General features: G+C 38.3%; 2 protein-coding genes across 2 annotated transcripts; one reads left to right on the top strand and one right to left on the bottom strand.

Annotated features, from left to right (window-relative positions):
• Window positions 1-2,733: 2,733 nt before the first annotated feature.
• Window positions 2,734-7,796, bottom strand: LOC125228278 (mediator of RNA polymerase II transcription subunit 19). Its single transcript, XM_048132775.1, has 3 exons — window positions 7,501-7,796; window positions 7,001-7,372; window positions 2,734-5,291 (listed from the first exon to the last, which is right to left on the bottom strand). Exons 1-3 carry the CDS (start codon window positions 7,679-7,681, stop codon window positions 5,131-5,133), a joined length of 714 nt encoding a protein of 237 aa, XP_047988732.1. The 5' UTR covers window positions 7,682-7,796; the 3' UTR covers window positions 2,734-5,130.
• A 323-nt stretch (window positions 7,797-8,119) lies between these two features.
• Window positions 8,120-14,233, top strand: LOC125227998. Its single transcript, XM_048132434.1, is given in 3 exon segments — window positions 8,120-8,440; window positions 8,565-11,288; window positions 11,291-14,233. Coding segments are annotated over 2 exon segments (4,998 nt in total). The 5' UTR covers window positions 8,120-8,440; window positions 8,565-8,959; the 3' UTR covers window positions 13,960-14,233.
• Window positions 14,234-14,303: the final 70 nt, after the last annotated feature.

Raw genomic sequence — 14,303 nt, 5'->3', positions numbered from 1 at the left:
CTTGAGATTACGATACTTATTGGAAAGTTACCAAACTCATACTAATTTACAGAGATCATTGAATAAGAAAGTCTGTTAAGCTTAAGATAAGTTATGGTATAGAAAAGCCACCTATCGTCCTATAAAATGTCTCCTCTTTCATTTTGACTTGAATCTTTATAGGCTAGTTTCCTATACTTAAAATAAAATATTTTATGTACTGCACGAAATAAAGCTTCACAAATTTTGAAGAAATATATGGACAGTAGTTATATTTCAACAAAATTTCTATTTGATAAGTCAAAGAGAAAGATAAAAAGTAAATGAATTAACCGTGACGTCACTCCTCAGTATTTCATAGTAATTCCATACTAGCAAATTGTTTTGACAGTTCTTAAAAAGAAGCTGATTTGACTAGTAGGAAACTAGCCTATTTGGACAAACATTTATATTGGCAAAATTTGATTTAAAATTCACCTTTACTTGACTTGTCTATACATCACGCCAAAAAGTTGATTCTCTCTACTTTAGCTGGTTGTGGTTCCTTATAGTTATATGATTTCTATACTTAGCTAAATGTGAGTGCACGGAAAAACGTCCCACTTTGTCGATTGCTATAAAGAAGATTGTTTAGTAAAACGTCCCACTTTGTCGATTGCTATAAAGAAGATTGTTTAGTAAAACGTCCCACTTTGTCGGTTACCATTAAGGCGAGATTTACTCGTATCTTTATATGAATAAACTCGATTTGTCAGTTTATTCATATAAAGATATGTTTAAATCTCGCCTTAATGGTAACAGACAAAGTGGGACGTTTTACTAAACACCCCACAAATATGAAATCTTGACCAAGGTGAAATTTTATAATTAGGTTAACAGTGTTTCTTATTCATTCGTCTCAACTAATATCATGAATGAATTTAATATATAACTATGAATGCTCGGATGTTCTATATATTTTGATGGGTGGAGCAATGTGGGCGATTATGGACCTTGTTGTACATGTAATATAGTTGTAATTCGATAGTCATGCTCACGTAACCGTGCCATCGCGCACCAAATTAATGTATTAGAATACAATCGATGTGGTAGTTCTCTGTAGTAACCAATTCATGTTGCGGTTAGGCTGTGGACACACTGCACTTAACTTTTAAAAAAATATTAATATTCTCCATCAAAAGAGGTTTATATAGCTGTGGCGTGGCGTGAAAATTTTCGTTGATAAAGCCGGAGGGGTTTTCGATATCTGTTTTGTATGAACTTCTACAGATACTGGAGAGTTTTAGGGATCCCCATTGCTATAATTATAGTCCTTATACATTATTTAGGCAAGGGCCCTAATATTAAAGAAACATTGTAGTGTAAGAAAAGATCGTGCTTCAAATTTGACAGCAGACGTATTATGGCGCTGTATTTACGGCTCCATACATATCGTAATTCTATAGTATTATTCTTGTAGCTTGGATACGTTGGCAGTTGTTATCCCTATAACCTTATGACGGCTGTTACTGTTAAGCTACTTTTCATTATCTAAAACTTTTCGTCTCCTAAATACGATACGAGTAAATGCAGTGTGTTCGCAGCTTTAGTGATATGCTTGTCAGATGTTTTATATACGGTTGAATGGTTCGAATGACATCAACGGGTCGTTTCGAACCCGTAGAGGTAGACTTTTATACGCCACAATATAACTGCACCTGCATTTAGGGACTTATGCATTTGCAAGATGTAAACCAGGGGTTCTCAACCTGCAAACTCTTGTAGATTTACTTGAAAGTTAAATAGAGCCATGGTAAAAAGGTTGGAGACCCCTGGTGCAAAGTATTTAGCCGTTATGAAGTCTTGTATGAAGCGCTGGATTCGCAATTATTTTTTCTATCCTTTCAATTTTGTTCCTTAAATGTTGCCTGCTAGATTTCGAAATGTAAACAACAAAGAACATTTAAGGTTGACTATTTACGAATTGCTTGTAAAACTAGCATGCAATATTATAGGATATAAACCACCCTCACTAAGTTATAAGTAGGAATATCAGTGCGATCCCTTACCGACGCGAAACTATTAAAATTTAATTATAATCACTAATATTCGGTTATACGTCGGTGGGGGCCGACTGAACGATGTATGTATTTTGGTGCTGAATTACTAATTTATTTTGTTTTAACTAGGACTGACAAGAAGCGAGACTTGACTTAATAATGTATAAATTTGGATACTTTGAATAAACTTCGCTCTGAAATAGTCGTTTCATTTCCCAACGTCAATTATACATATTACAAGTAGTCGTGGTTTTCCTACCCTTAGGGTGTACCTTTAACTCTTTTTTGCAGTACATATGGCGCTATATTACGGCACTAGTTAGGTAATGAGCTCATTACGCAACTATGTCAAAAATTCAAATGACCATAATTATGTACTGTAAAACGTCGTAAGATACACGAGCGAAGGGGGAACTTATATCTCGCGTCGTTTTAAAATACTCCCTTCAATCGTATTTAATTTATCGCCACACGTTTCGAGTTCCCTCTTTTCGCACTTGTAGCGTAATGTCCTACTTCTAGCATAGTAATTTGCCATATAAGTGCTAATAGTATTTCAACTTTAGCTCTTCGATTTTAGTTTCATATTAGATTATACTTTCGAGAAATGTAGAATGAACATTGTGTACATTATATATGTATTTGGATTATTAGGCAGAACCTCTAATGAGACCTGGAAAAGGGTTAAAAATGTACATCCAAAAAGAAACGGGAAAACATCTTACCAGTTTATTTATCCAAGTGATTATAGTATCATAAACTAAACTGATTATTTACAGAATGGTGCAAATAACATGAAATTAACAACCTTACAACTAGCACGAAACATTCTACTGTGGTTGAACTTATGAGTAGAGGAAGTAAAAAAAGTTTAGAATCAAGGACTTTAAAGACAGATATTTCAGTATTGACTTATTATCAGTGTCAGTAGGCATTAAACACAATATGAAAGAAGAAACTAGTAATTACACCAGTAAATATATAATTATCAATGGTACTTTAGAAAACTACTAAAACAAAGTCTTACATGAGTCTTACATGATACAGTGATCACATGACCATACCGCACCAAGGTCATCCATATACTATACTGTAAGTGGGAGCGAGAAATAGTTATTATTTTCTCGCTCTCACGTGAAAAAAAAAGCCGAGGTCGCCATACGGTGCGGTCGTTTGTTAGCTAGAAAGTCGAGAAGTCTATTTCTAAGGTCTGGTACAGTCTCTATCTACAAATGTAAGCATGATATTGATATTTACAATGACATGAATGACGCAATAATTAGGTATACTACCAGGCAATCATAAAAGCATTGGAAGAAGATAGGACACGCTCTGAACTGAATCATAGAAAATGCGTCATTCATATCATAACGTGACTATTTCTTAGACTACGAGTACATAGGTTATATATACTTCCAGGAACGCTCCGTACAACTCTCTTTTGGATTTAGGACCTATTTCACATACACATAATGATGACATTGGTGTGCTACACATTAATGAAGAAACACTTTTTAACTGAACATAAGTATGTCTTGTATCTTTACAATAGAGTTTATGAATGGCGACATTGGGGCGAGCGGCAGCCATAGGTGCGAATGAATAGACCCATCGCTGTGTCTCGCTCCAACCTATGAACGCCGAATGTCGTGGGCTGTTACAAGGACACTACATATTTAAAAGGACTGGCTCAAGATTTGAATATCCATTTCGCGACAGTTCTCTTCGACATAATCTGATAAAACATGCAGTTATTTAAATCATTATTTATCAATGTGGCTTGTTTATTTATCTTGTGGAGTGGTTCCTGTGTTTCATCTCTAGCTGAACCTGAACAGCATCTGTCATGGGGCAAGTAGTTTGAATAAACATTACAGAGGTTTGATTGAAAATACGTAATAAGAAATTTTATACAAGTATGTTCCACTTTATTTGTGACAATAAAATTCTTTGAAGATCCTTTTTTCTAGAAATCTTTTATCTTAAAGTTTAGCATCAGAAAAAAGCTGCACCAGTCAAATAACAAGGCAACATTATGCACTCTACTATCTCAAAATTTGGCAGCATTTTACATTATTAGAGTAAAAGAGATACAATCATAATTTATCTTTTTGATTTTAGGTTATTTCATAATTTTCATAGATTTTACTGTTTTATACTAGTTTTTTTGACTGTCTTGTGTAAATGTTGTTATCCCGAGAATGTTTGTGAACATAATTTAATGTACTTATTAAGGTGTTTACATTTACAAAGGGCAAAGTTCAGTGCACTTTCTCTAAATTTTCCACGCTAATTTCTAGATAATGGACGTAATTCGTCCTCTGTAACCACTTTTACATTTATACCACACAACTTTAAATTGAGATACAGAAACTCAAGATAAATATAAAAGTGAAAAAAAAAATACTGTGTTGGTTAAGTGGAACCCGGGCTTGAACTTGCGAAATGGGTTCAATTGTGTGGTGCGCGAGAAGCTAGCAAACCCTTAATTGATTAGTGTGACTCTGACTCTTGAGCATTTTCATGTGTTCTGCCTATCCCTTTTGGGAATACAGGCCTGAGTATATGTTTACATATTTTTATTTTAAAGTATAAAAATTTGATTGCTAGGTGTTCTCTCTCTCCTCCTCCAGTCCTCCGCTTTAAGTACTGCGTAAGTAAAGCGCGATATGGTAGCGTTTAACATTGATTACAACTCATGGGAAGACCTAGCAGCAAACCGTGACGAGTGGAGGGACGCATGATAGGTCCTAGTTTCAAAACTTAGCCCAAAAACGGGCAATAAGGCACAACAAGGATCGCTTTTGTGCGGACTCTCATTTAAGTTTTAATTGTGACAGATGTGGTAGATTATACAGATCACGAATTGGATATAGCCACAAGCGGCGCTGTCGCTCGATCAGAGATGCTGCTTAAATCATCTGTAAAGATGCATAAGGCCTAATGATGATGATGATTTCTGGTAAAAATAAACATTTTTTAGTTTTAGTATGTTGTGCTGTTTTTCAGATATTTCAGAATCCTAATTTAAGATTGTGTGGCACGGTAATTGAATATAAAATATCAGACCTAAAAACATTTCCATATTATGGTGGGAAGAGTAGGCTACGCACTACGCAGCATGTTGGTTGGGCGTGAGGCTCCCGTGCTCGGGGCTGTGTTTCTGCTTTTTCCGTTTCTTCTCCTTTTTCCTCTTCTTGCGCTCCTTGGCGTCGTCGTCGTGCCGCTTTTGCTTTTTGTGCTTCTTCTCGTATGTGTCTGGGTTGGAGGAGTCTGGAAGGTAAGTCATTTATTTATTAGCATCATATTGGTATAAGTACCTAAGGGAAGAGTTGTAACTCCATACATCAGTAAATGCGAGTTATTTGTATAGGCATAGTTATAGTGACATCTAGCGACAATCACGCGTCAACTAGCGAAAATTATCAGTACTGTTACTTGACAATAGATGTCGCGACGAACGAGGAATTTTTAGCTAATATTACAATAGTATTAATCAGTATTCTGTTTACAATTCCTTCTGCTTGTAATGTAAGTTGTAAACCATTCTAATATTAAATTTTTGGCAGACGAGACACTGCTGACACCTAGTATCAAATAGTGGTACTGATAATTCAGGCTATTTGACGCGTGTTTGTCATTTACTAATGTATGGAGTTAGTTACAACTCTTCCCTTACTTATTCCTTTATGATTAGCATTAACAACTTGGCATTAACTTAGCGTCGGTCTGTTCAGCAAAAGCTCAGGGAGTTAGGAATGGGGTGGGAGGAGGTTACCCAAGCTGCCCAAAACCGTAGTAAATGAAGAAATATGTTTCGACCCCTACACTTAACCAGAGGGTAACAGGATTTAGAGAAGAAGAAGAATAGTATATTCTGCAATGTGGGGAAAAAGTTGAATATTACTGATGAGCACAGATGTCATATATACCATAGATCAAGCAAACGTATCTACTTAGCGTGTCAAATGAACTCAGTGAAATCCACTGAGTTGTCCGTCTTTAATCGCAGCTTGCAGCTTTCGGGCGTCAATTTTTGTAAGTTGAAGTCAATCAAAACATAAAAAATGCCTCGTTACGTGATATTCAATTGCAACAACACAAAAGTTATGAACAATCAAGAGCCTGAGACATATTTAAAATTACAGGCAAGAAACAACTTCAGTACAAAATTTGACACGCTCGGCCCCTATACAAATAGATGAACTTGTTTCTTCTATCTAAATATAGTTCTGTGCTGATGAGAATATGTTTACAATATTCTTATGTACAGAGTTACACAAAATGCTTTTCACCACATTTGCAATATAAGAAAATATGCAAATGTATTTTAAAAAGCTGAATATGGGTATTAGAAATTTCATAACATAACTGTAGGAAGTATGATTTTTCTATAACTTCCTCTCCGCCTGCAATTGCACATTTACTGTCGGAGTGTGATGAAAATAAAATATAAACTAACTGAATGATGAGACTACGCCCTTGAATGAAATTTAGTCAAATTTAATGTTGTGGGTTCAAACCTTGGTTATCCTGTATAGGGCAGAACAAAACTGTACTAGAAAAAATTGCAAAACCCAGACTTATACCAAGTTCAGGTCAAGATTCTTACTGTGCACAAGTTAAATAGAAAATTTAATCAAGTTCAATATGGGTTCTTACTAATATGGGCGCTACATAGGGATAAGTATCTGGCCTTTTTACTCTTTGCAACAGGTTTTTTAATTCATACATTTGCTACTTGCATTTAATAGTGATTGTAGGAAAGTATATACTGATCTTTAGGTGGTTCCACACAGAGGGAGCAGAGAGCAGACAGGCTGGACAGATTTTGCCATAGAATGTGACATTAATTCATTTTGGTAGGCCCCATAATGAGTTAAATATTCGCACAACTTGTAGTTTTGAGAAGCATTGTAAATAAAAGCAATGTTGATGTAATAAATTAATTAAAAAAAAACAAAGATTAACAGTGGGTATACCTTGCAATGGAGTGTCTTGACCAGGTGGTGCCCCATCCTTATGTTTATGTTTCTTGTGTTTGCTCTTATGCCTCTTTGGTGGAGTAGAGCTAACATAGCGGTACTGTTCAGGCAGAGGCCCCGGATGCAGGCGGAATCCTGCCAACTGTGCACTAGTGAGCGGCAGCAGCTCCTTGCCACCTATAGGTCTCTTGGCTATCACAGAGCCGAGGGTACTGTTGTCTTCTTGCCCTGGCCCATCCACAATGCCCGGTAGATTTGGTAAAAAAGAGGATAAAGATTCTTTGAGCTTCTTGCCATTAAATTTACTGTACGAGTGTTCAAGACCATAATATGCCATTAGGTTTGTAGCTCCAGTGAGTTCACATTCTCCTGCAACGAAATTAAACTTCTGTAATTCCATTTCATATCCCAAAACGAGTAGGTACTTTGAAAAATGAAATGAAAACAGTACAATACGCATTAAAGAAACTCTTACACTTATGGAGAAAATTCCTTACCAGGTGGTTCTTTCATCAAATAAAAAGGTCCACTGTGAACGATGGAAGGATTTTTGCCGAGTTGAATGGTAGTCTTGAGGGTGCCAGAAGAGTCCTGCCGAGAGACAACGGGCGACCTACCGCCCCTCGGCGAGGACTTTGGCGAGTATGGTTCCACCTTTCTAAATTGATCAGACATCATCTTGCATAATCATTATCCCCTAACAAACATAAAATTGCGACATACACTAAATAATATTAAAAAACCACCACTATACACCCTTCTCTTCTCCAGGTTTTTGACAAATCTGCAAACGCAAAATCATAATGCAAATGTGCCACAGAGACGAAACAAAATTAGAGCATCAAGCAACTAGTGTTGTGAACCTGGTATCTTAAAATTGGTTTCTTCTTCTATATATTAGAATTAAATATTGAGGTCATTAATATCTTGTTTTTCAAATATATTTATTAATAAATTAAGGCAATTATCATAACACACTTAAAATATTTCCAACAATTTCACATGGTGATATTGTCTATGGCCAAAACCACGTGTTACTAGTGCCTTTGTGTAACTCCCATTTCTTAAAAAAGTTAAATTTAAGAAGTTTGAATTTAGTCTATGCTTCATGAATTAGCTTCTCGTAACGCGTTTCTTATTTCTCTCCAATGTATTGGGAAATAAACAGCATAACGTAATTATATTAATTTAATTGTGATTGTTTACGTTATGTGAAAACTGAATAATGGTTGTGCAATGTGAAATAAGTGGCGTGACGGACCTAAATGAACGGCTTTAGTAGGAGCATTCCTCGCTCTGCGAAGTGACGCCATTTTACGGGAATGATCAGCTCGCGGCTGCCTCATAATAAGCCTGATGTAAGGAGCGCTTCGCTAAAACGGATGCATGGAAACGAATCTTTACTGTTATACTCGTACTGGACGTACGATTTCAGAGGTAAAGTCATTGTACACAATGTTATCATCGTGATAAATATTTAAATAATGCTTCGATTCCGCCTCTCTTGTACGTCTTTTGTTTCTAACCAGTCAAAAGTAAGCACATGTTTTAATTTTTTCAGAAAACTATGGAAGATGGTAATAATGCCAATACGAAAGATGATAAACACGCGTTAGCGTCTTTGGCGAATTGTTACGACGAGAAGAGCTTTAAATTGACTGCAAATGGGCACGATCTGGAAGACGGGCCTCCTAGCCCGGCCGTCGAGGCGCGCGCTGAGTCCGCAGCGCCGCGTCGCGCTAGCGCCGAGGCGCTGCACTCGGACAGAAGCAAGAAACGTATCAACCCTTTGCGAATACACCTTGGCAAGCGGCCTTTTGTGGATAACTCCCAACAGTATTGTGGCACAGTGAAAAAAAGAGACTCTCTGTAAATAAGCCCATTGAACAGAGTGTATTACCCAGGAATAATTTACCCCGAGTTCCTAAATTAATACCAAAACGCTTACACAATGTCATGCCTACAGTTGATAACAGTGCAAATGATAGTGAACACAACAAGCCTGTGCCTCGGCTTGTGCCAAAAAGCCAGCTGGCACAGTTCAAGAAAGGTAAACCGGAAAAAGGATCCCAGTTGAAAGAATATGCCCAAAGCTTAGGATTACAACCAATGGTGAAATTCAAGTGTCGGAAATGTTGTTCAATGTCATTCAAGACCCTTGCTATGTTAAAAGAACATCAATTAGTATGTCGGGCTCAGGCTAAAGAACCTGCACTGAGTCCTGAGGCTGCGCCAAATACGGAAGCGAACACTGGTGGCCCATCCAGGGTTACAAGGAAGGTCTATCTTTGTTCAGCTTGTGGTACATATTATGAAAACTGGAATTTATTTCTCCACATGAGAGAAGTCCATAACAGACACATCTGCCTATTTTGTCTTGGAATGTTTTCAAAAGCTGAGAAACTGTCTGCGCATTTGACCAATAAGCACAATGTACAGGAATTTAATTATGAATCAAAGGAGGACTTCTTTAATGTTTACAATGGGACTCTGTATTTGATGTGCTGCATGTGTGATGAGATTTGTAGTGAAAAGGATGACTTTTTCAACCATGACTGCAACAATGTGAAACCGAAACCAGTGCCGGTACTTGTTAGTAAAAATGCTATGAAAACTAACAATGTTCTAAAGTCCAAAACAAATAATTCATCAGTTAATGGACCTCCCACAGTAGCAAAAGAAGTGACCAAACATGTTAGTGATAATAAATTTGACAAGAAAGAAATTGTTGAAGAGAAATTAGAGACGGTTACATCACAAAGTAGTAAAATTTTACAAAATACTAATGATGAGACAGTACACAGTGACACTAGTATCAGCTCTGATAATTCCACATCATCTGGAAAGGACACAAGTAAAGATACAAAAGATTCTGGCATGGAATTAGATAGTTCTATCACTAAACCCACTAGCCCTCTCCAACCAAGAGAGCCAAGCCCAGAAATACATAATGATCATCACAATGGAGACGATAACACTGAAAGTTCAGAAGAAAGTGACTCTCAGACTGATGAAAGGCATAATGAATATAATTCATCTTTCATACCTCCACCAACAAAACCTGAAGAACCAATTTGTCCACCAGTTGAGAGGGAAAAGGAAGGCATAAAATTGAAATTAAGTTTGAACAATGCTAATTCACCAGTAATTATTAATTCTACAGTTGATCCCACAGTTGGGCAGCACAGTGCCAACAAACCACCAAGCAGAATGAGGAGACCTCCCAAGAGGTATGAAAAAGATGCTCCACCACCACAGAAGTCAGAAAAAGATACTCCTCCTCCTCCTCAGCGGTATGAAAAAGAAACCTTTGCACCATTCCGGTATGAAAAAGATATTACTGATACATCTTTTCTGCCAAAAACACCATCCATTAAAATGACTATTTGTGATAAAGCTGATAGCCCATTTGTGAAAACAACTATATATGAAAATAATCAAGATACCACCTTAAAAGCTCTTTTAAACAATAATTTAGAAAACACTACTAAAACTCCAGAATACAAGCCAGAAAATACAATAAAGACTACAATCTATGATAATAAGTTAGAAGATGATAATGCTATGAACAGGGTGCCTAAATTAACTGTCAGGGTTCCAAAAGAACTTCTGGACAAGGACTCTTCTAGCGATGAATCATCAGATAGTGATTATGGGGATAAGTTAACAGTTGATGAACATAAAAAAGACATAGAGCCACCGCTTGTACCTAATGACAGTTTAGAGGCAGAGCCAACAATGTCAGAAAAACCTGTGCCACCACTGGAGAATGTCAAAGAAGAGCTTGACTCAGAAATAGAGGAACCAATACAAGTAACAGATGATATCCCTACCGATGTAATAGCTGAGCCCAAGACTGAGACTACTGATGATTTAAATGGTGATGTAAAAATTGAAGATCCCGCTGCAGATGACCTACCATTGATTCAACTGAATTTAGACAGGCCTTTGGATAAGTACCCTCTTAAAGATCTACTGAAAGTTTTTTTGGCTTCCACAATATTCAACTGTGTTTATTGCAATCATGTGCGGAAGATTGCAGTGAACTGTGAGCATTTATGCTTGCACATGGTGGAGCAGCACCGCTTCTGTGCCACAGTTGACAGCATCACGGCCGAAGAGCTGCTGCCGGAGACCATCACTGCCAAGGTGCGCGCAGGCGCTGCAGAGCTCAGTACTGTGTACATCAACCTAGACTCATATGACAGTGCTGACAATTGTGAAGGAGTTCAGTTTGACCATATATTTGAATGTTTTCAGTGTTTTTTTAAGACTCCTATCCATAAGATCTCTATTTACATAATCGGAAAATGCATCAGAGAACTATTTTGTTGTGTGTTATGTGTAAATCTAATTTTTATAGTTATAGTGAGTTATTATGTCATTTATGCCCTGGAACATATGATTCTGAGTATGAAATTAAGTTTAGATGCTGCTTGTGCAATGTAGATTCAATACCATCGTCATTTAGGTTAATGGTGCACCTTAGGAAGATTCACCATGCATGTAATGTATGTTTAGAATTCTGCCACAGTCAATCGCGTCTTTCAAACCATGTTTGGAAACACAAACTGCACCATTTATGCTATCGCTGCGGTATAGCCTACAGAAATAAACCAGATATAACCAAACATTTATTTTGGAAACATGGAACAGAAAGTGTCATGTGCAAGAAATGTATGCAAAAGAAGTGGCCTCATGTATACCACTTTTGTACGCCTCCAACGGTATTTGCATGTGATGAATGTAACTTACAATTTACAAGAGCTGTGTATCTGAAAGTTCACAAGAGATTCCATTCTGAAGAGTTTCCACATGTCTGCACAGAAGAAGGTTGCACAGAGAAATTTGTTTCCAAGAAGCTTCTAAAGAAACATGCAGATGACCACATAAAGAAATTATTTACTGAAGATCTGAATGCAGAAAAACCTACAGCAGCTGAACAAAATCCCGCCGATAGTAAAGATCCAATTCCTGTCATAGATTTAGTTAATGATAAGCCTGAAGAAGCTGGAACTTCTGATATAAAATCTGAGCAGGGCTCTGAATTGTTATCTAAAAAATCTAAGAAGAAGAAGTTAAAAGACAAGGATGCATTGCTCTTGGACGTGAACCTACCAGCATTAAATCTCTCAGAAAGTGACAGCAGTGACGAATCAGACAGTGGTGTTCCACCAGCTACGGCACCAGTTGTGATGAAAGATGAGAAGCCTCCTGATGAAGAAAAACCTGATGTTAAAGATACCACTATTGTTACGACGGACACAACTGACTCGGCCGCAAATGTGGCTCCAGACAAAATAGAAGAAGATTCTGAACCTGCTGAGGTAAAACCTGAGCATGAGAAAGTTTTGGAAATCTATCATAACTTACAAAAATATCAGGCAAAAGCAGAGAAGGAAAAAACACCACCATTAGTCCCCATCAGAAAACACGTTTGTGAATCTGACCATGATTACTGCTTAGTACCTAACGATTTAAATGGTGACGAGGATATGTTTAGTTTAGACAAAAAGAAAAATAAAAAGTCTCCTAAAAAGAGACACGGAGATCTATCGTCATCGAGCAGTAGCAGTAGCGACAGTGACTCGAGCTGCTCTTGCGGCTCGAACTGCAGCTGCTCATCCAGCAGTGGCTCCTCGTCGTCTAGCTCTTCCGATTCCGACTCATCAGATGAGTCTGGAAACGAGAAGAAAAAGAATAAACAACTACGTAAAACGCTACCTAATAGACGATTAAGCAATGGATCCAACGTAGATGTAATGGGTATGTCGGAGACGCCAATACTAGTTCCAGAAAAGCCAGAACCCCCTATCAATGAAACCGATCTAGAGACAGACGAGAGTGAAACAGATGAAGAATTTTATGACGAGCACCCGCAGAAACTAGCCAATAAATTACATGCGGAGAAACGCAACCAGTTATTACTTCTCGCGTCTGTCGCCCCGTCGGACGGAGGGTCTGTGTCGGGCGAGCCGAGCCGTGCTGCCACGCCAATCAAGGAAGAAATTGAGCCCAAGATAGAAAGTGAAATAAAAGAAAAACCACCAAGCAGTAAAAAGAAAAGTAAGAAGAAAAAGAAATCCAAGAGCTCTAAGAGACATGCTCCTATTAAAGTGAACATTCCTAAGGACGTTATTGCAAAATCCGAGATGGAAACACCGGTAACGCCATTAATACCGAATAAAATGACGATTTCTTTGAAATCAAACACGGTCCATATTCCGGAAGCTCCCATACCATCCCCTTCCGTGACACTGACTAGCGTGAAACCGACTACCCCGACCGCTTCCATCTCCGACAGTAGCAAGCGCGCTTCCAAGCGAAGAAGAGTGCCCAACAAATTTTACGGCTACTGCGAAGACGAGGGAAGTCAGCATGCGACAACATCGGCATTAAAACCACATCTGCCTCCAAAACTCGAATGGAGAAAAGAGGATTTGCCTTCGCCCGTCACGCATAAAGCTAAAAAAGAAGTGCCTTCGACGACTCTCTCCCATAGAATGTACAATTATCCAGAGCCCACGCATACTCACATCAGATTGACCGCTCCGATCCCCGATCCGGAGCCGCCGCGAATCTTAATGAACTCGGAATCTATGGATTCGAGTGACTCTGACTCCAGTGAAGAAGGAGCGTTGGAGATATTCCAGCCGCTGGCGGGCTACGGGGCTCCGCCGCCGCCGGCGCCGGCGCCCACGTACCTGAACTCGGGCACGTCGAGCCTGCCGTACCCGTTCCAGCGGCCGCCCGTGCGGCAGGCGCGCGAGGGCGAGAGCGTATACTGCTACTGCCGCTGCCCCTACGACGAGGTCTCGGAGATGATCGCGTGCGACGCCGAGGGCTGCGCCATCGAATGGTTCCACTTTGAGTGCGTCGGCATCATGGTCCCGCCCAAGGGCAAGTGGTACTGCCCCGAGTGTAGGAAAAATCAAAGTTTCTCAGGTTACAGATAAGTAAATTTAGGATGTAAATATGTAACTTTACCGTATTGTTATTCTGTATATAACTTATTAATGATGTAGATACTTTAGCTTTACCCGTATTGTATATCTTTGTAGGTAGTCTGTGTAAGTTTAGGTTACTAGGTCTGAAGAAATGTATCATTGTTACAAAAAGTACATGTTATGCTTGATACCGGCTGTGCGGCAAAATCTGTAACCTGGCAAATTGTTAATGACATTAACCAATACAGCAAAATGGAAATATAAATCCGATTTTTGATACCAACCAGCTTATTTTATTTGATTTTGTAGTTCCTTCGTTCATAATAGATGTATAAAATTATGTTTTAGTCGCC

Source organism: Leguminivora glycinivorella, chromosome 7 (genome assembly GCF_023078275.1).
Source record: "Leguminivora glycinivorella isolate SPB_JAAS2020 chromosome 7, LegGlyc_1.1, whole genome shotgun sequence".
NCBI lineage: Eukaryota > Metazoa > Arthropoda > Insecta > Lepidoptera > Tortricidae > Leguminivora > Leguminivora glycinivorella.
This window is presented reverse-complemented; position numbering and strand designations above follow the sequence as displayed.